The 26,901-nt window shown below is 38.7% G+C and overlaps 1 protein-coding gene across 2 annotated transcripts; it reads left to right on the top strand.

Annotated features, from left to right (window-relative positions):
* Positions 1-1,177: 1,177 nt before the first annotated feature.
* Positions 1,178-26,874, top strand: sardh (sarcosine dehydrogenase). Of its 2 annotated transcripts, none has more exons than XM_055040290.1 (22): positions 1,178-1,394; positions 2,600-2,795; positions 3,032-3,168; positions 3,322-3,500; positions 4,291-4,470; positions 4,936-5,059; positions 5,262-5,362; positions 7,171-7,275; positions 9,701-9,830; positions 10,611-10,697; positions 12,736-12,826; positions 12,947-13,088; positions 15,369-15,452; positions 15,543-15,656; positions 16,091-16,229; positions 17,486-17,599; positions 17,987-18,134; positions 21,219-21,312; positions 22,658-22,820; positions 22,964-23,132; positions 23,582-23,717; positions 24,540-26,874. In XM_055040290.1, the coding sequence occupies exons 2-22, from the start codon at positions 2,611-2,613 to the stop codon at positions 24,666-24,668; spliced, it is 2,751 nt and encodes a 916-aa protein (XP_054896265.1). In that variant the 5' UTR covers positions 1,178-1,394; positions 2,600-2,610; the 3' UTR covers positions 24,669-26,874. The 2 variants fall into 2 exon arrangements, with proteins under 2 accessions (XP_054896265.1, XP_054896264.1); XM_055040289.1 differs by lacking the exon at positions 1,178-1,394 and adding an exon at positions 2,368-2,469.
* Positions 26,875-26,901: the final 27 nt, after the last annotated feature.

Genomic DNA, 26,901 nt, shown 5'->3' with positions numbered 1-26,901 from the left:
GTGATTAAGACCGTAAACTGAAGAAAAACCCATATTTGTTATCATTTAATCATTTGGGTTGAACATTAACAGTGATTGTACTTTAATGTCAGAAATGGACAGAAAATGAGAGAAGTAATAAAGAGATCAGTATCTACAGACGTTTTCTATTTCGAAACAGGGATTGTAGAGTGAATGTATACCGGCGACTAAGACGATAACTTTGTGTCTTTGTGTGTGATGGGGGTTTACTGTAGTCTACTTCTGCTTCATTAGGTCTTTGTGCCTGAAGGGATTTGATAAACAGCTGCTCTCCCCCACATCTAACTAAAACACTTATACAGAAATTAAACAAGATGGAAAGCTAGAGGACACTTTTGTGTTTTAAATATTTGTATAGTCTGAATGGCCTTTAGCACATACTGTGTCAAAGTTCAAGAGGACAGCTTGGTTTTCAGAGATCTACCATTCTCTAATTTGATGATTTGCTCTGTAAGATGTTGACATCTGTGAATGTTGTTTTATAAGATAAACCTGCTAAAAACGTCACCACAAATCTATTCCTGAGCTGTCTGCTGTGTTCCTTGTGTTCTGTTTGTTCTCAGATGTTATCTGATGAACCTCTGGGGCCACAAAGAACAGCTGCATTTATAACAAGATTAAATTACAGATGTGTGCACCCTTATAAATAACCAGACTTCTGAGGGCAAATGGTTGCGGCAGATTTTCTGGGGTATCAGAGTAAAAGGGGCTTAATACCAAAACCAAACCTTTTCCATCCTGTTTTAAATTTATGCACTATTGTGTTAGTGTGTCACATAAAACGCAGAAACCAAACAGCTGGAAATGAATGTCCACTGAAGCAGTAACAAAACCATTAGTAGGGTTTTAAAAAGTGGCAATAAAAGTTTATGACTGCTTTTTTTTATCTTTCCTATAGAAATATTTTCATGTTTCTATAGGTGACAAAATTAGAATTTCCAAGATGAAATACTAATTTCAATTTTTTTATGTATGCAATGTATGAATTGCATACATTTCACTCGATGAAATGAGTCAATGATGTTAAAGTCTATGCAGTTCGCATGCATCCAGCCCAGTTCTCTCCCTACAGAACAGCTGAAGTCAGTTCAGCACAGTGGCCTGATCTCATCTAAGAGGGCGAAAGGAAGAAGGAGGGACTTCGAGCTGCTGACCCGCTGCAGATCGTGCTGTCTGACAGCGGTGCTCTCCAACCCACGCTGCACCACCTCTGTATCGCTTGCTTTTTTTTTTCTCTTTTTTTTGGGAACTATTCGGCCATTTTTACCCACCACCTCCCTCCCTCCTTTTTTTTTTTTTTTTTTTTGCACATTCTTTTTCTCGAGTTTTTTCCTCCTCGCATCGACTGCTTCTGTTGTGCCTCGGTCTCGACTGTAAGTTTTCCACGTTGAAACCCAGACTGCAGCAAAAAAGTTGAGAGCGCAGTGTATCTCGTTTGGACTCCGTGGCCCGTTTGCCACGTTTCTCCAATTACTGCCGTTTAGTAACACGCCGTTCCCGTTCCACAGCCTTCTTCACCTGTGTTGTTTCGTGCTTTGATCGCTTGCTTACATATTGACGTGTAAAGTAAAAAAATATACTTCTCAGCTTGCTGTGCCCTGAATGATGGTTGGCTGGGTGTTACACTGGAGCAGCCCAGTTCCAGGCACCTGGCCCTGCATTCATCTGAACTCTGCCAATGTCTGCCACCTCATGTTTATGTTGTATGATAATCACCGTGTGTTAGTGTGTTACTTTTTTAGTCATTTGGCTGTGATAATTTGACCACACTTTTAAGTTTCAATCTCTCTATACAGGAATTCAGCTCACACAGCAGCTTCAGGCTGTCAGTGTAAGATATTTGCTGACATGTATTGGGGTGTTGTAACACACCTGATAAGTTGGTCTTTCCTCAATGTTTTTTTTTTTTAACCAAACAAAATGCTATATGTAAGTTAGTCCACAATATTTTCCAATCACACGTGTTTTTAAACTTTTTATAATAACATGATTTAAGATGAGAAAAATATTAAATTGAGGCATATATAAAACTAGATCTAACTGTAGGAAGACCTTTCTCAATATTTTCCAGTCAGCATAGACCAGCATGAGAATCAAATGACAGCATTAGAATATAACATAACATTGTATATTATTTGTTCTAATAATGTTTTAACATGTACTGTTATTTTCTTAAACACTTGCTAAATTTTGATTTTTTATTTTTATGTTGCTACATTATTCTGCTGTCTTCTCTCTATAAAGAAACACAAAACTAACAGTCTAATATCAGCTAATTAATAATGCACGCAGACAATGCTATTTTCATTTGGGTATGTTTTTTTTTAAATCAAATATTTTTCCAAGAAGCCAAATGGGAGGGAATAGTGTTTACAACCATCTTTCAGCCAGCTGACTGCAGTCAACTGTATTCAGCACGGGAAAACTTTCTCTGGTATCTTATTAAAAGTGAGAACTTAAATCATAGGAACAACATAACAAACTGTTTTACCTTCATACCAGAAACCAACCCATGGTGAATTGATAGAACCAAAATTATTTGTAAAGTCTTATGGTCTTATTGGATTTGTCAACCTAGTCACAGAGGAGATGGCCTTCGTTGGGCGTGCAGTCCAGCGCCTCGTATCAGCAGTGCGTCCCTCTGGAGCCCCACTGTGCCGGACAAGCTCTCGGTCTTACAGCACTGAACACACCAGTGAAAAGAGTGTCCCCTATGAAAAGACACTCAAACAGGAGGAAGGAGCTTCCACAGGACCCACTAAGCCTTTACCAAGGTTAGCCTGAATGGACAGACAGAGTCTGACTTGTTAAGATGATGTTTCAGTCAGTAAATGTTGCAATTGAAAAGTTTGTTTCATGCTTATATCTAGCAGATTTTCATTAAGGTTGCTTCAGCTCTGGATATTCTGTCTTAATACAAATAAATATCAAGGCTGATTTTTCTTAGACTCAAACTGTAGATTTAGCATTGCTTCAACCCAGCTTTAAAAGTTGCTTCCTGTTCTGTCAGGTCAGCTGATGTGGTGGTGATTGGAGGAGGGAGTCTCGGCTGTCAGACCGTCTATCATCTGGCCAAAATGGGGATGACCAACGTAGTTCTGCTGGAGAGAGACAGACTGACTGCTGGCACCACCTGGCATACGGCCGGTAACTACCACAGAATTAACCAAAACAAGTTGATCTAAAGTCTTAGGTTAGGTTGTGCCTGAATTTACATTGCCTCGTTAGGCTAGATTAGGGTTTTGTCTAGAAGACAATTGTCCATGTTCAATCACAACTCACATCAGACTGTTGTCTCAGGCCTTCTGTGGCAACTCCGTCCCAGTGATGTGGAGGTGGAGCTCCTGGCCCACACTAGGAACGTGATCAGCAAAGACCTGGAAGAGGAAACGGGTCTCCACACTGGCTGGATCCAGAATGGAGGACTCTTTATTGCTTCCAACAAGCAAAGACTGGATGAATACAAGCGCCTCATGTCGGTAAGGACAGCGATTGCTTGGTTCTTGATTTCCTGTCATTTTAAAGTGCCATGCATTGCTGGATCCTTTTAATAAGTTTAATTAATATAAAGTATTACAAACATTCAGACAGAAATTTTCATCTACACTGTTTCCCAACAGCAGTACATATAGATTTCTTATAGAAACAGAATTTTTAGGCACATTGAAGTGACAGGCTTTAAGGTTTTCACCGTAATGGGCACAGTTCACTAGAAGCTAGGGGTGAGTAAATGTCTTTCTCAAGAACTTCAGATAAAAGATGCTGATAGACATGAGAATAGCAAGTTTATCTCATGTGGTCGTTAGAGATTCTTAGTAATTTGAAATAGCTTTTTAATCGTTTAATGCCCAATGCCCAAAACTATTTGTCTCAATAAGTGGTTTACTATTTGAATATATGATTTTTGATTTTAGAGGGCACAATCTATGTTTTTGTACTAAATTTCTAAAAGAGTTTAAATATAACCTAATATATACCCAGTCACACACCACATGTTGTAGCATGTTACCTATTTAATAGAGATCAAAACAAAAATGTCCAAAATTGTCAGGGTGTGACATATTTTTTTATTATTATGACTGATTGTTTATATATTTTTTATGATTACATAACTTCATCAAAACTGGTAATGGGCAAATTTAAATACAGAAACATTCCCAAGCTTTCCATTGGATTTTATTGACCAGAAAACTATCTTGGTAGTTGGAAAACACATTCAATGTGAATTCAAAATCATAGAAAATAAGTCAATCGCCATTTATGTTTCAGCTGGGTAAAGTTTATGGCATCGAGTCCTATGTTCTGTCACCTGCGGAGACTAAGGACCTTTATCCCCTCATGAATATTGATGATCTGTATGGAACGCTGTATGTTCCCAAAGATGGCACCATGGACCCTGCAGGCACCTGTACCACCCTGAGCAGAGCTGCCACAGCCAGGGGAGCCAAGGTAATTTGTGCTAATCTACTGACTCTGTTTTGCTGTTTTTTTAAAAAAGGGATTTTTTTTTTGTACAAAAATGTCAATTTACAAAATCATGCAAGCACTGCTGACTTTCAGTTGTTCAGCAGACAGATGCTGGTTCCTTTCACAAAGCCGCAGAAGATTACTACACTTCTTACAAAAGTTCTTGATTGAAGAACACTAATGGAAAGTTGAGTGGAAAGACAAAATGAAAATGACACACAAGAAACATGCTTCTTGTTTTATTATGTGATTCTGCTTCCTTAATAGAATTGTATAACAAAGCCCATTCAAGAGTTTGGTGGAAATTCACAAAATCTGGACTGCAGCTGAAGAAAGGGCTTCATGAATCACCACTCTCAAAAATCCTACAAACTAAATGAAGACAATGACTGACCAACTTTAAATAGTTCTGGATGTCATATGTCTACACTTTCCTGTCTGAATCAGGTGATCGAGAACTGCCCAGTGACCGGAATCCAAGTGCGAACGGACGACCTTGGGGTCAAGAAGGTTAAGGCGGTGGAGACATCTCATGGAACCATTGAAACACCGTGTGTGGTGAACTGTGCAGGTAAGACTCAGAGAAACTTGACCTATACTTTTGACAACGTAGCATGTTTTTATCTTGCTTAAAAAATGTCAACATATTTGGATGAGGTAAAAGAAAGCAACATTGGGGCATTTTGTAAATACTCACAAAAGTTTGTGGCAAAAGATTGTGGCAAAAGATTTACAAAAGATTGTGGCATTTCGGTAAACCTTGTTCCTTACAGGTGTGTGGGCCACCAAGCTTGGTGAAATGGCTGGAGTCAATGTTCCTCTTATTGCCATGCATCATGCTTATGTGGTGACAGAGAGGATAGAGGGCATACAGGTAAGATTTCTATTAATTATTATTTCCTTTAGTTCACCAGACATGTTAGATGTTACAAAACACCGGGCCAATGTGGCACTTGGTGTGGAAGCTTTCCCATGTATCAGGTTAATATGACCAGCAGGGGTCACTGTGACCAAGCAAATTACTGCTCCTAATTTTCCAGGCTGTTGTTGATGTGTTTGGAGGAGAGAAAAAAAAGAGGTTAATTTGTATCTATTATTATTTGTGCTTGCTTTGACTATGCTTGTTTACGCTATATAGCACCTATGAGACATGGAATGTAAAATGCTTCAATGTGTCAATGCAGTTTCTGTCCAGCTTCTGCTTGTTTAATGCAGTCTGTGTTCATATATCCTCTTCCCCGAGAGGCTGGTGGTTTTAGAGTGGGCTGTCAGCGCTTTCTTGTGTTATATAGTTTAAGAGAAGCTTAACAAGCATTACCTCTCCATCATGCACACAGACGTCAGCTCACCCACTAAACAGATGTCGTCAGGGAATCTGTGCCCAGTGTGTGCAACTTGTCAGGTCAAGCGCTTCATGCTGTCCGTGTGTCTGTATTTGTCATTGTGAGGCTGCTGTGGAGGTCTGTGTATATTTTTTATCTGTGTGAGTGATACAGTGTTCAGTATTGATCACATGGAGCTGCCACACTGAGCTGAGTGCAGAGGAGGAGGGAGAGGACAAAGGAGCAGTTTGGCTTTCGTTATTTGCAGCTTTTAAAATGTCAGCTGGCTTGCTGGTATTTTGGTTTTGTACCCAAAAAGTCGATGGAGTCTGGGAAGAATGAATACGGACCAGACGGTTTTGACGCGAAAAACGATTTTGCAGAAAGATCCTCTGGCACATGAGAGTTCAATACATCTGTCCAGTTTAAGAATGTGATGTCAGGAGCTTTGAGTCAAAATGTAAACCAATTTGAAGGTTGATTTGATATATGTTTCCAGTGTTGTACATGTTTAGCCTGTGCAAGAAATGGTTCTGAGATCAGCTCCCACAAAAACTAACTGAACTTGTTCATATTGATTGATTTCAACCTAAAACATCAGAGCCAAATTCAAAATCGGGCAAAGTTTGAGTTGAGAATTTGATCCTTACCCATTAGAGATAGTTTTATTTTCCCCCTCCTCTCTCTGCTCTTTGGTCCTGCTCTGCATCCATAAGGCCTCTTTTTTTAACTCCTCTTGAGCTTGGGGTCATAGTTCAAGTATTATTTGAGATTTTGAGATGTGAATCAGCTGCTTCCAGTTGTAAAAACAATATCTTGTTTTGCATCATAGCAAGTCATATAACACACTTTGAACAATCTTAGATGTGCAAAATCCTGTTGAAATGCTTGCAACTAGCAAGGCAACAAGACAACTGCACCAAGTATCAGGAGTTAGTTTTAATACTTTTACAAGTGTGTTATTTTGTTCATATTGGGTATATTACACATTTTCTGAGCTAGTTTTTTTATATTTGGTTGCATTTGGTAAAACTGTTCACTGCAAAAGGACTGCTGTTCAGACTTTAAGTCACTTGAAAATAAAGGAGGAAAATTAGATTTTTTGCTTCACTGTATATTTTCTGCATGGAATATTGATTGGTACAGTTTCCTTTATTAAGTTTAAACATTTTCAGTATTACCTACTAGAATGTGTTTTAATGACGAAATCTCAGAATAACTTAAAAGGCTAAACAATAAAGTGGGAATTATAAGTGAAAACTGTTTACTTCCGATGCCCTTGGCTTGCATCTGAGAGTTCTTCAGACTAATTTCAGCTCTAGTTACTGAATCCTTTAACTTGTCTTTTCACTTCTTGCAGAACATGCCAAATGTCAGGGACCATGACGCATCCGTGTACCTGCGCCTTCAAGGTGATGCTCTGTCTGTGGGTGGTTATGAACAAAATCCCATCTTCTGGGAGGAGGTAACCCTGAATATTATGTCTTGTTCTTAGATTCTGTCTGGAAAGATCTCACATCAAATAGTTCTGCACAAGTGGAAAAGCCTGCAGTATTGCAATAGTGATGGTGAATGTTGCAATAAATGAGATTTCCATTAAAGTAATATTTAAAAAAATTTTCATATCTTTATACTTTGGGTTTGCAGCCAATACAGACATAATGTGTGCTCTATTCAGCTCCTGGAGAAAAATGCATTATTTCTATTTCAGCAAGGTTTTATTGAAAATCTTGCTTTTGGCTGAAGTCTGCTTTTTTAAACTGTGAAACGACTTAGTTGTGGCTTCTTAATTAATAACTTGACAATATCCCAAAACTATTTCTGTTGCATCAAGTAGCAAGTGTAATCACATCATATTAGTCAGAGAGAGCTGCAACATGTGGCTACAAAATAATTGGCTAATTTGTGATGCAGTCTTGGAAGTTTATTGCGATTTGAGTATTACGTATAGGGATTGTTTAGCCATATTTTAAACTAATAGTGAATTATAGTATCTATATTTTGAAATGGTTAAAGAAACAAAAAAAAAATTAAAATTTTTATATGAACAACTGAAGCAAGTTCTAATTTTAGTTTATTTTTTTACCAAATAAGACAACAGTTTGCATAGCAACACAAACTAAAGCTATCTATAGGATCTTGTTTGTAAGTTTTTTACCATGGAACTGATTCTAATTAGTTTCCATTTTTGGTACTAACGTGACAAAATTTGATTTTCACAAGTGGAAAAGCCTTGATCAAAAATCAAATGTACAAGCGTGGACCTAAGAGGAGAAGCGAGCAGCACAGACGCTGGTGTGGCACTTGCTACGGCACAGGGAAAGCTTTACAGGGAAAGCTGAGTTAGCTTTCCCTGTAATAAAAGCTAACTCAGTGTGGGAAGTAAAATAGGACTTGGCTGTTGTCCACAAGAACTGTCTTTAACAAGAGCACAACATATTTTCCAAAGATCAATAAACTTGTGTGATTATAATGATTTTTTCTCTGATTCATCCAGAAAAGTTCACTCTCTTCGCCTTTTTGCATCAAAGTTGGCCCTCATTGGATTATTTATTTCAAAGTATTTCTTCTAAAAAATTTGATTTCAATAAAACATGTTGAGAAATCTAAAATCTGATTCGACAAGATGTAGAGGGGTTTAGCTTTTGTTTTACCTATGAACTAAGAAGTGTTTTTGCTTTATTGGATATGTTCTGTGACATCAGAGGGAACAAAGCGGTGTTAAAAGGGTTGTTGTGTGTCTTTTGTACATTTATGTTGGACTTAGCCCCTCTCTCCCTACAAATCTCTGGTTTTTCAAAGCAACTTAATCCTGTAACAGTAACATTCACAATTACATGAAAGACATTAGAAAGACATCTCTTTTTCAGGGCCTTGATGATATCTTCTTGCTTCTTGCTCGACCTCCTCAGTTTCTTCCATTTTTGCAGCCTGCCAGTCTGCATATTCCTCTGTGGTTTTATGTGAGAGAGGATTTCTTTGTGTGGTGGCAGCTTCTTTTGTTCTCGTTTGGTAGCTGAGGGTTCCTTTGATGTCTAAGATGGATGGGGAGGAAGAAAAGAGGCAATACAGAAAAGGAGAATTAGTGGGAAAACAGTGAGAATTGATGCAGAGCGTGATGATAAGCAGGACCAATGGGTTGGGAGGGACTTGGAAAGCTGTGCTGCTCCCCAGATGCTCCAATGGAGTCCAAGTATGTTTGAAAACTGCTGCACAGAAAAAAATGCAGGCTTACTAAATTCCTTCTAGATTATCTAAATTGACATAATCTATGTTGGATGTGAGGTGATTACTGCTTACAAAACAGGCATTAAAAGTTTAGTGCTGGTTATAGTGAGTGAGTTGGAGAGAAGCAAAAAGACAAAGCTCAACTGCTCTTTAGTGAGTAAGACAGGGATTCTAACACGCTAATCATTGCTGCTAATCAGTTGGACTTTCTTCTTGGGTAGCCAGGCTGTGGTTGATTTGTGGCATCTCGTTAAAAAGACTTTGAATTATAGGAACAGTGCAACATGGAATTTTAGACATTTTAAAACTGTGCTTTTGAAAACATGTTGCACCTTCACTTAGGTTATAGATCCCAGCCTTGGTTGAGGGAAATTTGAACTCTGCACCAAATTGAATCATTATTCATCTTGAGGAGAAACGTTTTTCACTGTGCTGTTTGGGTGGTGTCTCAGGCAGTAGAGAGAATCAAAAGTATTGTTTTGGGGATATAAAAATTGAGAGGTTTCACATTTCTTTGCTCGCTAAAATTTATTTGAGTTCGTATTTGGTACAAGAAAAAATACAAAATGGACCCCCCAAAAAAAAACAAATTTTCTGTTTCCATTTTTCATCTTTGACTTGCTTGCTGTTATGGAGTTTCCCAATGTTTCCTTATTTCCCAGGTGTCAGATAAGTTTGCCTTCAGCCTGTTTGACCTGGACTGGGACGTATTTATGCAACATATCGAGGGAGCTATAAATAGAGTTCCTGTTCTGGAGCAGACTGGGATCAAGTCCACTGTCTGTGGACCAGGTACAAACTCACACTCTCACACATAATGATTTATTATGGACTCATTATAGAGGCCATAATAAATTTGTCAAGGCAAGTAATAGAGTGTACCATTAGCAGCTGTTGGATTCTTTTCATTACAGATTAGGATCAATTGGTGTTAAGTTCCTAATTCATCCTTTTTAAGCTTCTAAGCAGAGGCCTGATAATTTGACCCAAAAAAAAGGAAAGTAGAAAACTTCACATCACAGTAGTAACATTAGAATAAAACAAAAGGCATGCACAAAATGATTTATTTAAAAAAGTGATTACCAGCACTAGTCCTGAAGGGCCGATGTGCTGCAGATTGTCAATGTGTACTTGATGAGATACACCTTATTAAAATGGCTGAATTACTTCTTCAGCATATCACCTTGGTCTGCAGAGTTCTGTTAATGAACCATTCTTATAACTTCGGTGTGTTGACTCAGGGAAACATCTAAAATATGCAGCACATGGGCCCTTACTCTGGTTTTGGATGGTTTAGAGGATTTTGTATTTTATTTTATGTGTGAACATTGCATCCATGCCTACTGTCCCATGTCTGTCTACACTTTAACTAACTGTCCATCAGTCCATCCATAATTGCATGATTTAAGCCATACTACTGGAGAAATATCTACTATGAATTCATAGTCCGCTTTTAAATTTATGCTTCATAAAACAGGCTACAATAGACAGAAAACTCTGGGTGTGAAGAAGCACAGAATTTTGACTATGTAAACAGACAGTATTTAATGTCAACTTTGTGATTTTTATCAGAATCTTTCACTGCTGACCATAAGCCACTGATGGGAGAAGCACCAGAAGTTCGAGGTTACTTCCTAGGCTGTGGCTTCAACAGTGCTGGTATGTGCTGCGTCAATTTAAAGAAACATAAAGAAAAGGCATTTTTCAAAGCTGTTTCAAAGTTAACTGTTGAAATACTTGATGCAGACCTTTACCTTGAGAAATCTGAAATGATGCATGAAAGGCTGAGTAAACTTTTTAGAGCGTAAGTGAGTAAGCAGGAAAAACAAGGTGAATTGTTTGGATGCTTTTAACAATCTTTGACCTGGACTTATATCTCTGTGTACATGGCTAAAGCACAAATAAATATTAGAGAGGACTTCATAGACTACATACACAGTCTTGTTCATGCACAAATCACTCCATTACTGCACTGAGCCTCTGACATTAGCCCTGGAAAAATATCAGTATCTAAGAAGTGTGTGACAGAGAGGAGGCGTAAAGGCTGAAGTAATCAGCAAGAGCTTTAATAGGCAATTGAAAGAAAGCTTTTTCTCTGCAGAGAGCTGCGGGGTCACGCACACGAGATGTTCTGACAAAAGATTGGGGGTTGGAATAAAGTTGATTTGTGAGTGGGCCCCAGTAAAGTGTTGTCAGATATTACATAATACTGTGACCTTTTAGCACATTATTGTCAGGTTCTGTCCATTAAGCTGAACCTTAAGTCTGGGTAAGGCTTTGTCAGTGTTCTCTTTAGGGAGAAAGAAAATCAGTTAATAGCTCTTGAAATTGTTTTGTTTAAAATCTAGAAATGGTTTGAAGTTGAGATTTATATGGACATATTTTCCCCTCTTTTAAATCTTTAGGTATTGCTGTAGCTGTAATCGGGTTTCCCTTATGAAAAAAACATGTAAAAGTCATCCACATGTAAAAAAAAAAATCTTAAAATAAATCTAACTCCACCAGTAAACTGAAACACAATATAGGGAAAATTGTGTCAAGTTACAAGGTCAGTCTTTTATGGGATTTATGAAGCCAAAAGCATTTTTTTTTATTTGCAAATGTAATATCACAAATTCTCACAGAAAGAGAAACAATTTTACACAGGTACCCTGGAAAGAAAAGGGAAGAAAAAAAAAGAGTTCTGGTGTGACAGGATGAGTGGAAGCAGAAGCACAAGAGCTTACAAGCAGACACTCACGCGTCAGTGTGGTTATCTCAGGTGACATTTATCTGTGACACCTCGCCTCCCTGGTTCTCACCACTTTGTTTGGGGTGAACTCCATCATTCTCCTCTCTCCCTCCTCCCTTTTATCTCTCAATCCATCCATCTATCCCTCCATCCAGCTGGCCTGCCAGCCGTTCAGATTTCCTCCCAGGCTCAGAGTTGACAGCTCCTGGCTGCAGATGAGTGAAGTGATGAGAGATGGAGGAAGAGAACATGCGGGGAAAAGATGGAGGGATGGAGGGACTCTGTTGTCAATGCTGCTGCGTGTTAATGTTGTGCATGCAGCACATTGTGCGGTGCTCGCAACGTATGCAAATTACAGGCAACACAGCACAAGCAGGGGGTTGCTAAAGGGACCCAGCTCATTAACCCAGCAGTTCTGGGACTCGGTGGATTACAGCGTTGGGCTGCCATCGTTTGTTTGGTGAGTGGCTGGAAACAAACAGAACACTGCAGCTGTTGGATAGATGATGAGGTCAGATTGCTCAGGGGCTGCTTTGAGCAGAGGTCAAGCGTTGGAATAAAGGTTAATGCAGTCCTCTGTGGCTCAGTTGTACGTCACACAGCAGCTGTGGCAAAGAAAAATATAGCTTTCTTTCTTTTTCAAATGAATGAGACTTTCTCTCTGTTTTTCTGACAAGTTGGACCATCAGGCAGGTGAAAAAGGGAACAGAGCTTCGGCTTCTTGTTAAGGTTTTCTCTTGTTTTGCCTTTGAGTTGTGGATGTACTTTAGAGCCAAACGTGTTGATGGCTTTTGCTGTTTTTCCCTCCCCCATTTCATTGACTACTCCAGTGCACTGTAAATCAAACATAGGTTTCAGTTCGAGTTTCACCTAAAGACTGTTAGGTTAGATCAAATAAGCAAAATTGAATAAATTTACATAAAATGTCAATGTTCCCAACATTTCCTCTTTATCTTTTTCTGTCAGGTATGATGCTGGGTGGTGGATGTGGCAGAGAGCTCGCTAAGTGGATCATACATGGCCGGCCAGAAAAGGACATGTATGGATATGACATCAGGTATATGGGCAAGCATTAAAAAGAATGGCATTTTATCAAATGGCACCAGGAGCCACAGCTTGTATTGAAGTCTGAGTGTCTTCTTTACCGAGCATTAAATTCCTCTTCCTCCTTTCTCAGACGTTTTCACAGTTCGCTGACAGACAACACACGCTGGATCAGGGAGAGGAGCCATGAGTCATATGCAAAAAACTATTCTGTAGTGTTTCCCTTTGATGAGCCACTGGCCAGCCGGAACATGAGGAAGGACCCTTTCCATGAGGTATTTATTCACCATGTTTCATTAGCATTTACCGACTGACAAATAACTTTAATGAGCAGTCTTACTCCTGTTAGGATGTCTTGCTTGGTTCAAAGTTATGCTGAGTTTTTGCTCCATATTATACTCTTTTATGAGAAAGAAAATGAAAAAGTTAACTACGAAGTTGCACATCTGGGTTGGATTTAAAGTAAGCATTGACAAGTGGTTTTGTAGGCTATTTCCTATGCTGCCAGTTTGCCTGAGACTGACAGTGATGAAAAGCTGGCTCAGCTTATCACCTCCCTGGTTTAGTGAAACTTCTTATCTGGAATGTCATATTGCAGTTAGCAATCATTTCACCCCTTCCAAGTCATTAGGGCATCTCCTGTCAAGTTCGATTACTTCCACTATTTTTATAGATTGCATAACTCTCTTTCTCTTTTTTTGTCTGTAATTTTGGCTTGTCAAGCACCGACACTGTCTCTGTCAGTGGGTTTGTCTCACATTTCTTCAGTCTTCTCTTTTCCTCCTCTTGATCTCGTGGCTGATTCAAAGTGATGCCATAAGCGGTGCAGCTTAGCTCTGCAGTGACTGCATTTGCTAATGCATGACTATAAATGATCCACTCAGCTTTGGTGGCTAAGCCGTGGATGTTTTTCAGCTTTGTTTCTCTCCTTGGCCGAGCACAAACTCTTAATGGACTTTACCGCCGTGCTTCACACACTAAAGAATCACTTAGAGACATACTTTTTTTTGGTGCAAGAGCCTATTTGATTTTCATTGTTGTACTATTACCCTTGTACTTGCATGCATGAATTTTCTAGAACAAGCTATGGTCCCATAAGTTTGATTTGTGCCCCAAGATTGATTTATTTAGCTTCCATAACACTTTAGAGGCGTACGTAAAGCTTTCTGCAGAGATTTGTTAAACAATTGTGCATAATGAAAACAAAAAATGAGGACTAAAGGAGTGATGGAGGAATTATTTAATTCAGTCTTTTGACTACATACAGAATTAAAACTGAGCTACGTAAAAAAAAAAAAAAATTGAAATTCTAACCCTTACATTCTATACTTGACAACTTAGATTTTTGAAGACGGCATAACGTGCCTTAATAGGAACACTTGTATCCAGTTTTCAAATCTGAAATGACACAATGTTGTAATGCGCTATAGCTTGAAGGTGTGCTTTCAGGTATGACCAGGCAGGCAAGCTGTCTCTGTGCAAATAATGAGACTTTCTACTTATAGGAGGCAATATGTGGCTATTTCAGACCTTCAGCAAGTCATCTCTGACACTGCTGCTCGCACGCTTTCTCCACCTCGGTAGCACAGATGGTAAATATAGCTTAGTGTGGGACGTTTTGGCAAAAGACAGACAGCTTGATGCCTGCTCGGGGGAGAGTATAGCACAACATACCTACCGACTGTGGGCGACTGTCAGTTTTAGCAAAGAGGATGGAGAGCCTCAAAATATCTTACCTGAACAGTGTTCAAGAATTAGGAAGTGTTTTTCTTCTGTTTCTGCAGCCACTTGACATAAACAAACATGGTGCAACATGTTTTTATCAATTCCTCCATTAGTGCAGAAACTTCATTATCTCTTCTAAATGCAACACATGTCAGCAACTGTCTGCAGTAATCATTATGTCTACATTTGTGTTGGATCAAGTGGATGAACTGGTCTTTTGTTTCATTAGCTTGTTGATGCAGACAGATCAATAGACTCAATGAATAACATGCTGTTGCAGCAGCTCTAACTCCCTAACATTGGTCCTGATCAGTTATCATACTATTGCAAGAGATATATTGATCAATTTTGTGCACATAATTTCCTTCAGAAGTCATATAAAAAGTAAATAGAGTGCAGTTAGTTGTTTTGTGAGGGCCTCTGAGGTTTACTAGAGAATAGAAGTGAGCATGAAGACCCAGGTGAATGTTGTGGAGAGGTTTGTAGCAGGGCTAGTGGCCCAGTCAAAGTCCTGATCTAAATATAATTGGAAATGTGTGTCAATAAAACTTGCTTTTCAACAACCCAGTCTGACGGAGTATTTAGTTGGATTGTACTTTGTGCAATTGATTAAAGAGGGTTTCATTTCACTTTGAAATTATTCTCTGCTTTGTGTTGACATGTCCCATAAAATTCACTATTTCAAAATAAACACTATTTAGTTTTTTTAACCATTGACTTGTATTTTCAGTAAATACTGACAAGCAGATTGACAATATTCTCAGCTTTGTGTGCCCTCTGCATGTTTTGCAGCGATTTGATTTGTTTTTGTATTGATTTCATCACTCCAGGTGCTGACAGAGCAAGGCTGCATGTTTCAAGAGAGGCATGGTTGGGAGAGACCTGGCTGGTTCAACAAAGATGGGCCGGCTCCTGTGAGGCTCCTGCAACAAACACACACGACCACAAACTTACTGCTTGTCGTTGCCAAACTTTAACACTGTGTCTGCATGTCTTGTTAAAAGCCTAAAAACTATGATTACTATGGAGCTTACAACATTAGGAACAATGAGAACTACAAATACAAAGAACTCCTCGGCAAAGAGTACACCTTCGACTTCCCTCCGCATCACGATGTGGTAAGCTACAGAGAGCAGAAGTGTTTGTGTAAAGTCAGACAAAGTTCAAGGGCTTGTTTCCTCTGTCAAAACACAAGTTAGTCTGATGAGTGTGAATGTTTACTTTTCAGTCTACAGAGTGGAAAAATTGAGAGTCTGAATGAATTTCTGTCATAAACAAGTAATGGTGTTGGGTATCAGCAGTGGGCTTAATGGTCCAGAAAGAGCCTTAACCCTCCAAGCTAATTTAGCAACTTGATAGCTTTTTGAGATTGAGAAATCTGGGAGTGAAATCTGTGATTTTTGCTTTTAACTTCACTCCCGTGACGAATTCTGCTCTTTTTGATGCAACAACGATCAAGCCTTCTTCCAAATAAGAAGATGGCAGCGTGTTTTTATTATTCTTCAGCGAGTGTGTTGGACATGTGTGCTGAGTTTTGCTGCTTTCAATGCAGATTAAGAGTGAGTGTCTCTCATGCCGACATGACGTCGCTGTGTTTAACATGTCCTACTTTGGGAAGTTCTATCTCACCGGACCAGATGCCAAGAAAGCAGCCGATTGGCTCTTCTCAGCTGATGTCAACAAGAAGCCAGGTTAGTCGGGCAACTGTCTGAAGAAGCACACATGTCTCCCTGCAAACACATGCACACCCACACTGCGTACCTGAATGAAATGAATGATTCATGACAAGGCCTCAGCAGAATTTGATGACATGCTTTGGGAGCGATTCAGCCCTTTCATTCAGGTGTGTTGGTTCTGGGACACAACTAAAACATGTAAGACACCGGACCTTTAAGGCTAGAGCTTGGATTATGCATCAACTGTTTGTATTTGTGCAAGTCTTGGTTTTTCTAACTTGAAATAAAGTTTGCACATAGATTAAGGATGCAAATTATGCAAAAAATTACAGTTTTTTTTTTCCAGCTTGGTTAGTTTGTACGTGGTTGCAGCAGTGTACAGGTTGCAGCAGTGTGGATCTGCATCTGTCTACGCAAGACAATCCTGCAAGTTCCCTTTAAATCCAATATTTCATACCTCTGATATTTTTATCTCGGAGGCAATTACACTACATCTCCCTCCAAACCTTGTTAAATAGTCCTTCTTGAACACATTTGTATTTGTTAACAACACTGACACAGATAATCACTCTTTAAAATAACAGCTGATGAAGGCATCAACACGTATTTAACCGTGTCTGCAAACATTAACTGTTTTGGCAAATGGATGACGCATCATAAATGTAATTAGTTACAGATTTATTTGATTTTGGAGGTTTTCTTGATGATGTCTTTATGACAAATGTCTTTGCAAAAAAATATGCCACCGATGCTTTGATACAGATTAGAGTCATCTGGCTGTTACTGAGCTTGTTTCCTGTCAAGTGGTGGGCTGTAAGAATAAAACAAAAATGTTTTGGTCATACATAGACTCTAGACTAGAGAGAACATCCCACTGAGGAGTTATTTATAGTGTGTTACTCTTAGAAGAGAAAATAAACCATGGATTTGGGGTGATTTTGAGGGGAAATAAATATTTCATAATTCTTCATACTCATCGAATGGTTTTCACATTTTGCCACAAATTTTGATGTATGATTTCTTGCAATAGCAATAGGGGAGGATTTTTTTTTTCTTCCAGGACTAACCTGGCTGACGAGGCTAAATGCAAACTGACACTACTCATTTTAGTCTTGTACTTAATAGTTATGCAATATTTTGTTTTGCTCTATCACTGTAAATCCCAATAAAATGCATTGAGGTTAATATTGACCAGGTGAGATTAATAGGCATGAATGCTGTTGCAAAGCACTGTAAATAAGTATTCACTGACAGGTGTTTGCATGTTTCAGGCTCCACTGTATATACGTGTATGTTGAATAAAAGAGGAGGGACGGAGGCCGACCTGACGGTGAGCAGGCTGGAGCCGGGCGCTGCCAAGCTGCCACTGGCACCGCAATCAGACGGTGAGAAACAAACTGCCATCCTCGTTTCAATGACCTTCACCTGAAAACCCAAAACAAAGAACTGAGTCGGAAACAAAACCTGGTGAAGAGATGTGAGGGAAGAGAGAACATGGGTAGAATTAATATTTATTGCAATCATAGGTGAATATCTTCACACAAATGCCTGTAGAATTATTTTCTAAGATACCTCCATTTATTCTAACAGCATGAAGATAAAGGAATGAAAAAAGTGAAGTTAAACAGTTTGATGTGATTACATCTGCATTCTTACATCATTTAAGATGTTATTTGTTATCCTGATACGGCATATGATGAGAAGTCATGTTAGATTTTTCTGCTGGGTAACTATGCCTAATTTTCTCAAATTACTGGCCTCTCTTGCTCCAGGTGATGCATACTACCTTGCCATTGGAGGCGGTGTCGCCGAACACAACTGGAACCACATTAGGACCGTTATTCAGGACCAAGGCTTCCACTGCCAGCTGACAGACCACTCCGAAGACATGGGGATGATCAGCATTCAGGGGCCTAAGAGGTGGGACAAGGAAAGAAGGTGGAATAGTCAGAATTTATTCCTACTTAAGAGAATGGGGAAATCATAATGTAGGTCAAATTTATGATTTGGTCATTGAACAGTAAAGATGGCTGAACATCACAGAGGCACAATTTTTTTATTAAGAGCTTGTCAGAGTAGGTGAGATGCAGAAAAGATGATTGGACCAGGATTTTACATTACAGATGGACAGTAATCTAAAACAACAAAACGTCTGTCGTGAGGCGAGAGTCAGTTGCTTGATCTCAATCTCAAAAAGCTACAGCACAGAAGGAAACGTTCAGCATTTAGTAATGGAGTGCAAAGGAGGAACTAATCCACTGCTCGACATGCCAGCAAAACATTCTGATCAGGGTAATTTTGTGAAACGACGGGATGGGAGGGTCTGACGCCCGACTCCAGGCAGGCTGCCAGTGCATCACGGGGCAAAAGCACCTCAGTTAAATTCATTTTCTATGAATTATTCAGAGTACCAATAACTCTGGCACCAGTTACTTTTGTAAAATAAATATATACAAAATTGCAGAGGATAATTTTTATAAATATTTAATTTAGAATTACGTAATTAAATTAAAGATTTAATAAAATATTAATGTATTTTAAAAAAAATGTTCTCATATTCACCATTCATCATGATGAATGTCCAGAAACTGATCACTTTTTATTTACTCGATGAAACCTTCCAAGTCCAGGACATGTCAGGCGTTCTTAAAGGCTTGTTTTCAGTTTTTTGTTACTCTCTTCCTTCTTTCTATTTTTGTTGGATTTTTCACTCATTGTGAGCATCTCCTCCATTGAAAATGTGTTTTCATCAGATAGAATAATGTTGCACGTGTAGAACTGTCTCTGAGGTTTTCCGAAGCCATAACCTTGGGTTGGTGACTCGCTCAGGTTGAAAAAAAAATAATGCTGTGAATAAACGGCAGCCCAGGTGTATGCTGATTTCTTTCTTCTTTTACTCACAGAGCAAGCCAGGCCAACTTTACTTCTTCTTCAGTCTATCTTTTCCTTCTCTCTCGCCTCTCCTCCCCACTTTTCTGCCCTCTGCCTTTCTTCTTCCTGCTCACGGAGCTGCAGGGTCCGTCCACCCCTGTTCTCTGTGTGGGATTTGTCGATATCTTTTCCTGGAGGCCTTTTTTTTGTCCATCTGTTCTCCTCAGTTCCTTTTTTTCTGCCTCTGCGGTGATCGAATAGATCTCCTCGTTTGTCTTCTCTCACTGTTCATTGCTTCCTGCTTGGTTGACCTATTGTGAGTCACCTTGCCCCTGATTTCATGGTTTTCCTCACTGATCTGCTTACGTCAAGCCAGGAATAATTATTTCAATCCCGACTGCAGTCTAGCAACAACACGTTGCTTCATTTGTTTGTGGATTTTTGTTTTTCACTGTGTCTACAGAATTGCAGTTTGATTTGTCTCTCTCTGCCTCTCCACAGTACCATATTTATGCCTTTCTTGTTTGAGGAATTTCAGAAAATTACTCTTCCTCTGTCATGTTTTTGCTCCCCGATGAAGCAAATTGATCCCAGTAAAACTTGAGGAGCAGGAAGATGTGTTAACAGTGTTTACAGAGATGTGTTGTGGTTTTCTCTCCCGATGACGTCTCACTTAAGTTCCCCAGTGAGAGGAGTCTCTGATTTTCTTTCTCTGAGGTTGGCACCATGTTTCAAAGTGTGAAACTAATACTCAGCCGCTTGTTTAGGTAATTATTAACAGTATATGCAATTGATAAAATTATGAAACATCCCGTATATGCACAGCTGAGAAGTCAATGTTAAATGGCAAAACAAAGAAATAAACCACTTTGCTTCTTGGCTCTTTAATTCTCTTGAGAAAGTTTGAGCAGACTCGAGCACAGTTTGAGGTAAACATCAGCCCATTTTAGCTCAAGAATAAAGCTTTATATTTGTCCATGCCCACATCTTTCTATATCTGTTACATCACCTGCTTTCTAGAAGAAGGGACCTGCACAAAGCTGCAGAAGCATAACCTCAGTCATTCCACAAATATCCACACGCCTGGCTTCCTGCCACACCACGGCGAAAAATATCCTCAAAAAGCTGCTTTCTCTGTTTTCCCACTCATAAGCAGATGAGGCGAAGAGTGCAAAATAAAAATATTTATCATTTTGTGTTGACTCATCATTATGTAATATTGATCGCAGTGTGGTTTTCAGGAGGAAAGATTGCGTATTTTCTCATAAGTCCAGTGTTTCCCGTTTGAGACATTTTATTGACCTACAAATCAAATGATAACTTTTTCTTTCATAATAAACTTGCAGCTTAGAATTTACAGCGTATTGCAATTTTTCTTTACAATTGTTTTGCACATCCTGTTTTTAATTTTACACCAACTTTATTACTCATGTAGCACAGAATATTTGCAGATATGAACCAATTTGCACCTATTGTTTTTTTTTTTTCTTATCAGTCACAAACAGTGAGGGGCAGAAGTGAATAACACAAAGAAGAGTGGAAGAAGAAAAATATTTCATAACATGGCTCCATTTTGACCTAAGAAGGTGCATGTGCCAAAACTAACTGAGTTCGAAAAGTTTAAGAATTTGAATGGTGTAACTCTGCTCTACTTTAGCGTTTCTGTTATTTGCTGAAAATATCACTGTCCTCTTTCTTGCAGCCTGAATGAACCACAGATGTGTTTTGAAAATGAGGATTCCTTTTAAATAGATTCTTATGTCATGTTTTTTCTCTTGCTTTTGTCTTTAAAAACTGAACTAAATGTGGAAATAACTAACTTCACCCATCAGCAACGATTGCGAAACGACGGTGCTTTGAAATTGTGTGTTAAACTATTAGAAACAGATTGGATTTTCTCATTTCTAGCTGACTAGTCACCAGTCAGGGAGGTGACCAAATGGTCACCAATTCATCTTACAAGCTGATTTCAATGTAATTCTCTTTTGTTTACTCAATCCAGCAGTTTTTTACATTGAGAATGAAAAAGACACACAAGCCATGGTTTGCATACACTTAGCACATCTAATTTGGTCAAAAATTGGTTGAATGACTAACATAGTTTGTGACTCTGTATTTTTTCTGCCTTAATAGTCGAGAAGTATTGCAAGATGTTTTGGATGCAGATCTCAGCAACGAAGCGTTTCCCTTCTCCACCCATAAGCTTGTGAACGCAGCAGGATATCAGGTGAAATGCAAAGAGTCACACTCAGTCATAGATACCAGTCACATAGTATTGAGTACAAGTTTATTACTTTTGAGATTTGCTAAGTAGACATTCTTTATTATTTGTGTTGCGGGAGAATAAATTATATTTCTTACTAACATGTCAAATCAGTACACATATGAACTGGAAACGCTTGTTTAATTAAATGGGACGTTTACAGTAGTTTATAATCAAATTGCTAAAGTTTTATCCCTGCACAAAGTTGTATACTAGACATTGGTAAGTTACTGCTAAGGCTTAATGTGTTTTAAAAATATGCTCTTATGATTTTGGTTAAGTCTGCATCAAAATAAAAAAGACAAAATATAGATAATGTAATGTATAGTAGTAATTCCTGTTGCACAATTTTAGCAGGGACGATTGCTGCTTTCTGTTTTAAATTAAACTGCTTCAGTTCAGTCTATTGCATACTTGTGTAATAATTCTGTAATGTATTTATGATTTAACCTGTGATTTCTGACCTCCTGATTAAAAGGAGAGAGCATTGCACTCATTACAGACTCATGCAGCGTCACATATGTTCACTCACCCTCAGTCTGTCTTACTTTCTCTTGCATAAATTATGCGAGGTCCTGGTGATTGCGATCTGCATCTTCGTACGTCGCTGCAGGAGTGTGTGGATGTGTGCCGAGCGAGGCGCTTGTGTTGTTTTCCAGCTGGTTGTTGGCCTTGTATCGGTGACAGTTTAATGGTTGCAGTGCTGTTTGTGTGAGCAGAGCTCTTCCTGCCCCTCTGCATCCCCTCACAGCTCATTAGACTCTCTCTCTCTGTCTGTTTCTGTTTTTCTAACTTGTCATCGGCAGCGGGTGCGCAAGCCTACACATTTATCCGTATAATTTCATGTCGTGCTTCTGTCTGTATGTTTGTTTTTTGCTGCTTGGTACATGAGTGCAGTGTGAGGCATGCATGCATCTGGTGTGCGTTAGGGTCATATGCTCAATGTACTAACCTTCGCTGAGCTTGGAGATGTGCATATGGAGCCTGCAGTGATCCCTGACTGGACAGATGGACTTTCTGTCATTGCACCAACTGCGAGAACTGTTGGAGAAGTTTCCTTTCCTCATTTTTTTTTTTTGTCCCCTTCCTCATTTCCTTTCCTGTTCATGTGGAGTGTGCCATCTTCTCCTGTCAGTATTTTTGCAAAAATTTTCCTACCCTCTTCCCCGACTCTCATTCATTTCTTTTTCTGTGTTTTTGCTTCTTTTTTTTATTTTTTCAACTAGATATGCAAATGAGCAGCTTGATTCTCCACACAAATACCTCCTCCTCCTCTGTAACCCTCTTTTCCATGCGGTCTGTCATCCAGGTGCGAGCAATGCGTCTGTCATTTGTCGGAGAGCTCGGCTGGGAGCTCCACATTCCCAAAGACTCATGTGTACCCGTCTACCAAGCTGTCATGGCCGCCGGTGCAAAGCATGGCATCATCAATTCAGGCTACAGAGCAATCGACTCTCTCAGCATAGAGAAGGGTAACGTAAACAATTTTAACCTATTGAAATTCAGCTGAAATAATGATTTTCTCTCACCATTTGTTTCGCTACAAAGTCGGTTTTAGGAGGCGAGGTGTTGATGCTCTTCAGTCCATGTTCACGGTTTCTTCAAATTTCTTCAGGGTACAGACACTGGCACGCTGACCTTCGGCCTGATGACACACCTTTGGAGGCGGGGCTTGCTTTCACCTGCAAACTGAAGAGCTCCATCCCGTTCCAGGGCCGGGAAACGCTAGAGAGACAGAAGGCAGAGGGACTGAGGAGGCGTATCGTCTGTTTCACCATCGATGAGTCAGTAGATCCTCTGTCTGAAGGCAGCAATTAAGCCTTCAGCAAAATAGGAAGAAAAGTTTAGTTTTTTGTTGTTGTTTTTTTAATACTTGCTTAAAATTTGTATGCAGACATGAAAGTGATGGGAAATTCATTCTACAGATTTCATTGTAGTATTTTATGTCGGGCATAAAAATTTATTTTTATCGCTCTACTTTATTTGATCATCCATCCGCAGTCAGAGCTTGCATCTGTAGAAATATCTTCCTTAGATTGATAATAATTTTTTTTGTGCCATTTTTTAAAAAAAAGAAAAGAAGCACAAAAATTGGTAAGTCTCAGTTAGAAAAGCATGAACCTAAAATGAAGTTATTACTCCTTTACACAGATTTTCAACTTTTCTTTAGTATCTTTGGTTGCACCAACACCATTGTTTTTTTTGTTTTTTTTTCTTTTATCTTTTACACCAGAAAAATACCAATGTTCGGTCTTGAGGCCATATTCCGTAACGGCGTCCCTGTTGGTCACCTCCGACGAGCCGACTACGGCTTTTTCATAGACAAAACTCTTGGTTATGGATACGTCCACAACCCTGATGGAGGACTGGTGAGTTTGTTACACATTGTGTTCCCCTTTTATTTAGGTCTGCTGGACTTATCCAGTCTTGGTTTCTGGGATTGCTCTTGCTTCCATAGTTTCATATTATTTCTTTTATCTCTCTTGGACAGAAAGCAGATTGTTCGAAAGAAAAACTTAAAATATGTGGGACAACAGTCAGTTCAACTGAACTAAATGAGAAGTGAATAAAGCTGAATATCTCAGCAAGGTTGTAATTATTGATAAACCATGAATGTGGAAACCTTGTAGAAATCCTTTTATCACTGTTTTATACAAGAATGTTTCTTGAAATCTAAATCGTTATATTAAATATTTATTATCCTAAGTATTTTCTTAAATAAATTTTGCTGGATAACAACATATCTGACCCAACTGACAAGTAAAAAATATTCTCCAAAGGGCTACAATGCATTTGCTACTCGTTAAATCTTTATGTTTCAATGAAGCGTTGGTATTTTCTTTGCTGCAGGCAAGTGATATTTAAGGTTTCTATATAAAAACCTGACGTTACTCAGAGGTTTCAAGCAATAGACAGCCAGCTGTGTTAGTTTCACTGTGTAAATGACTGAGAGACAGAGTGGAAGATCAGAAGGGAGGGCTGCCGAGAGGGAAATGTGAGCTGGTCAGTGAAAATGAGCTTTCTGTGTTTCTGGGGAACCGACAGCCGAGTCACAAAGGGTTTAATTGCTTTCTGCGTTCAGAACTTCCAAGCTGCTCGTTTCTGTTTGCTGCGAATCCTTTGAAATCCCTCTTTCATTTCTGCTTTCCTCAAGCCCTTTACATGTTTTTATTTTTATTTTCCGTCACTAGGTCAGTGCCGATTTCATTAAAAGCGGCGAGTTCACGCTCGAAAGGATGGGAGTGGCATACAAGGCCAAGGCACACCTCAAATCTCCGTTCGACCCTGAAAATAAACGGGTTAAAGGAATCTACGAATGACTCTGTGGTTAGAGAATAATATGCAACCTGCTGCTTTTCCACATTCAGTTGCCACTACAATTGTATACCTCAAATGTGAAGTGATAAAGTGACATTTAAGGAGATTGAATATTTGCTCATTCTTAAACGATTTAAATGTTCAAAATCAATCGTATAAGAGCACACCGTTCCTCGACGTGTGCTCTTATACAATTATTACCATAAAATTGCCACCAGTTCAAGACTTTATCACGACAAAATGTTTTCAGAACAAAATAAACTCCACTGTCCTTTGAGCAAGCAACCATAACTCACTCAGATACATTTTTTTCTTTTTTTTTCCCAAACTTGCAGTCCATTAGGGGAAATTATCAAGTGCAGATTTACTTTAAAGACTCCCGTTTTAACTTTGAAAGTCTTACTTCCTGCAGCAGCTCACTTTGCACTGAGTTGTTGAACAGAATTTATTATCAGGACCATTGACGTGTGTCTGTGTTGTAAATTTTTATGTGAAGCACTGAGAGTATCCTGAACCAAAGAAGTCCTAAAAGGGCTTGGAAAAGAGATTGTACGTGTGTGTTTTCACTCAAAGTAAATCAAATGCTGCAGCTTCCCAGGTAATTGAGTATTTAATGTAATTTGGCTTGAATTATTCATATTTTTTGGAAAAAAGAAAAACAGCTTTGTTGCTCTCAGCAACCAGAGATCAAGGCTTCGTCCTGAAGGGTAAAATATTCAGTAATCTAGCAAACTGACTGTGAGTGACTTCCTGCTTCTTGCTTCAAAGTTTTATAACTGTCCTTTGGGCGCTTCCTGCCCAAAGGACTGAAATACAGTTATGCTTTTTATGAGGTCAACTTTTTATCATGAATATTTTTTAATATTGATGCAACAGAGGTCACAATATTCCATGAAGGCTCTTTTTGCTCCATTCGGTTTTTAAAAAAGTACTTACAGGCTGTGAGCGCTGCTCTTTTTCTACAAGTAAAAAACTTGTAAAAAAAAAAAACAAACTTTAAAAAAATAAATAGTGCACTTTAAAAAAAACAAAAACTTTTTCAACCATTTCTAAACATCAAATCTCCTAAAATCACTGTGTCTTAAGTTGTATGTTTGCAGTAGGAATTTGTCCCTGGTAAGTCTGAGAATCAGACTTCTATATAGTCTCCGTCAAATCACAAACCAAATTTTACATAAGAAAATGGCTGCAATATGGAAGCTTTCAGTTTTTGAAGTTACTCTGATCCTTTGAAATGGAGCTTTGTGAAAGGACAGAAGAGAAAATATTTCAAGGTTTTAATCTATTTCTGTTATGGTTTTATGTTTCAAGACAGAAACAAAAACAACCATAACCCTTAAGGGATGTGCATCATTAAGAGATTTTAAACTTAAAAGAATGGAGGCTGCTGCTCTGAGCGCCGTCAGCTTAGGTTGTTAAACTAATCGCTATAATTTAGATGTTAATTCAATTTCAAAGAGCAAGATAATTGGAGACTAATATTCAATGCCAAGTTTTAATCGTGATTGAAGCTTCTCTGGTTGAGGGTTCAGGGTCATTGAATTCTAGGGTTGAAGTTTCAGGTTAGCATAATAAAAACACAACTTCCGTGACACTGAAGCAGCAAAAGTTTTGCAAGATCGCAGTGGGTCATTGCGATAACTCCATTTGGTTTCCGTTCCCAATTGTTGTCATTCATTCTAGCAACATCTGTCATCGTCACCTTCAATCTCAGTTCTTTTCTTGTTTATTCGCAGAGGCTTTCTTGATAATCCGTCTGTTTCCTTACCTTTATAAGGTCAATTCTTGGTTGGTCAGTGAAATTAGATCTATCATTTTCATTTCCTCATAATTAAGATTATTTTTGCCAGACAGGAATCTACAGGAAGTAGCAAATAGCCATATTGTTAACATGAGTATGGAGTAAAATTTTTAGTAGTAATGCTATTCATGTAATAAATTATTTACTCTGTAACTGAACCTTTGAAGCAAAAGGTGTTCTTTAGTCACCGGATGTGTTTATAAGTTGTTTGGCATCACTCTAGTATAACTCAGTGATGATTGCCGCTGCACATCAAGCACAAAATGTTCACTAATTAATTGTTATTTAAAGTCATTGCTGACCTTAAATAATGAATGAGACATGCAAAGAAGTTATTAATGTTGATCTAGACTTGTTACTTATGCTGAAGAGAATTTCTTTATTAATAAAATGTGATTTTACCTAAAGCGCTTTGTGTGTTTTTCTTTTCACAT

This window comes from Poeciliopsis prolifica, unplaced genomic scaffold (assembly GCF_027474105.1).
Source record: "Poeciliopsis prolifica strain line A6 unplaced genomic scaffold, Auburn_PproV2 SCAFFOLD015, whole genome shotgun sequence".
NCBI classification, from domain to species: domain Eukaryota; kingdom Metazoa; phylum Chordata; class Actinopteri; order Cyprinodontiformes; family Poeciliidae; genus Poeciliopsis; species Poeciliopsis prolifica.
Note: the sequence above shows the minus strand (reverse complement) of the source record. Positions and strands in the feature narration are given on the sequence as shown.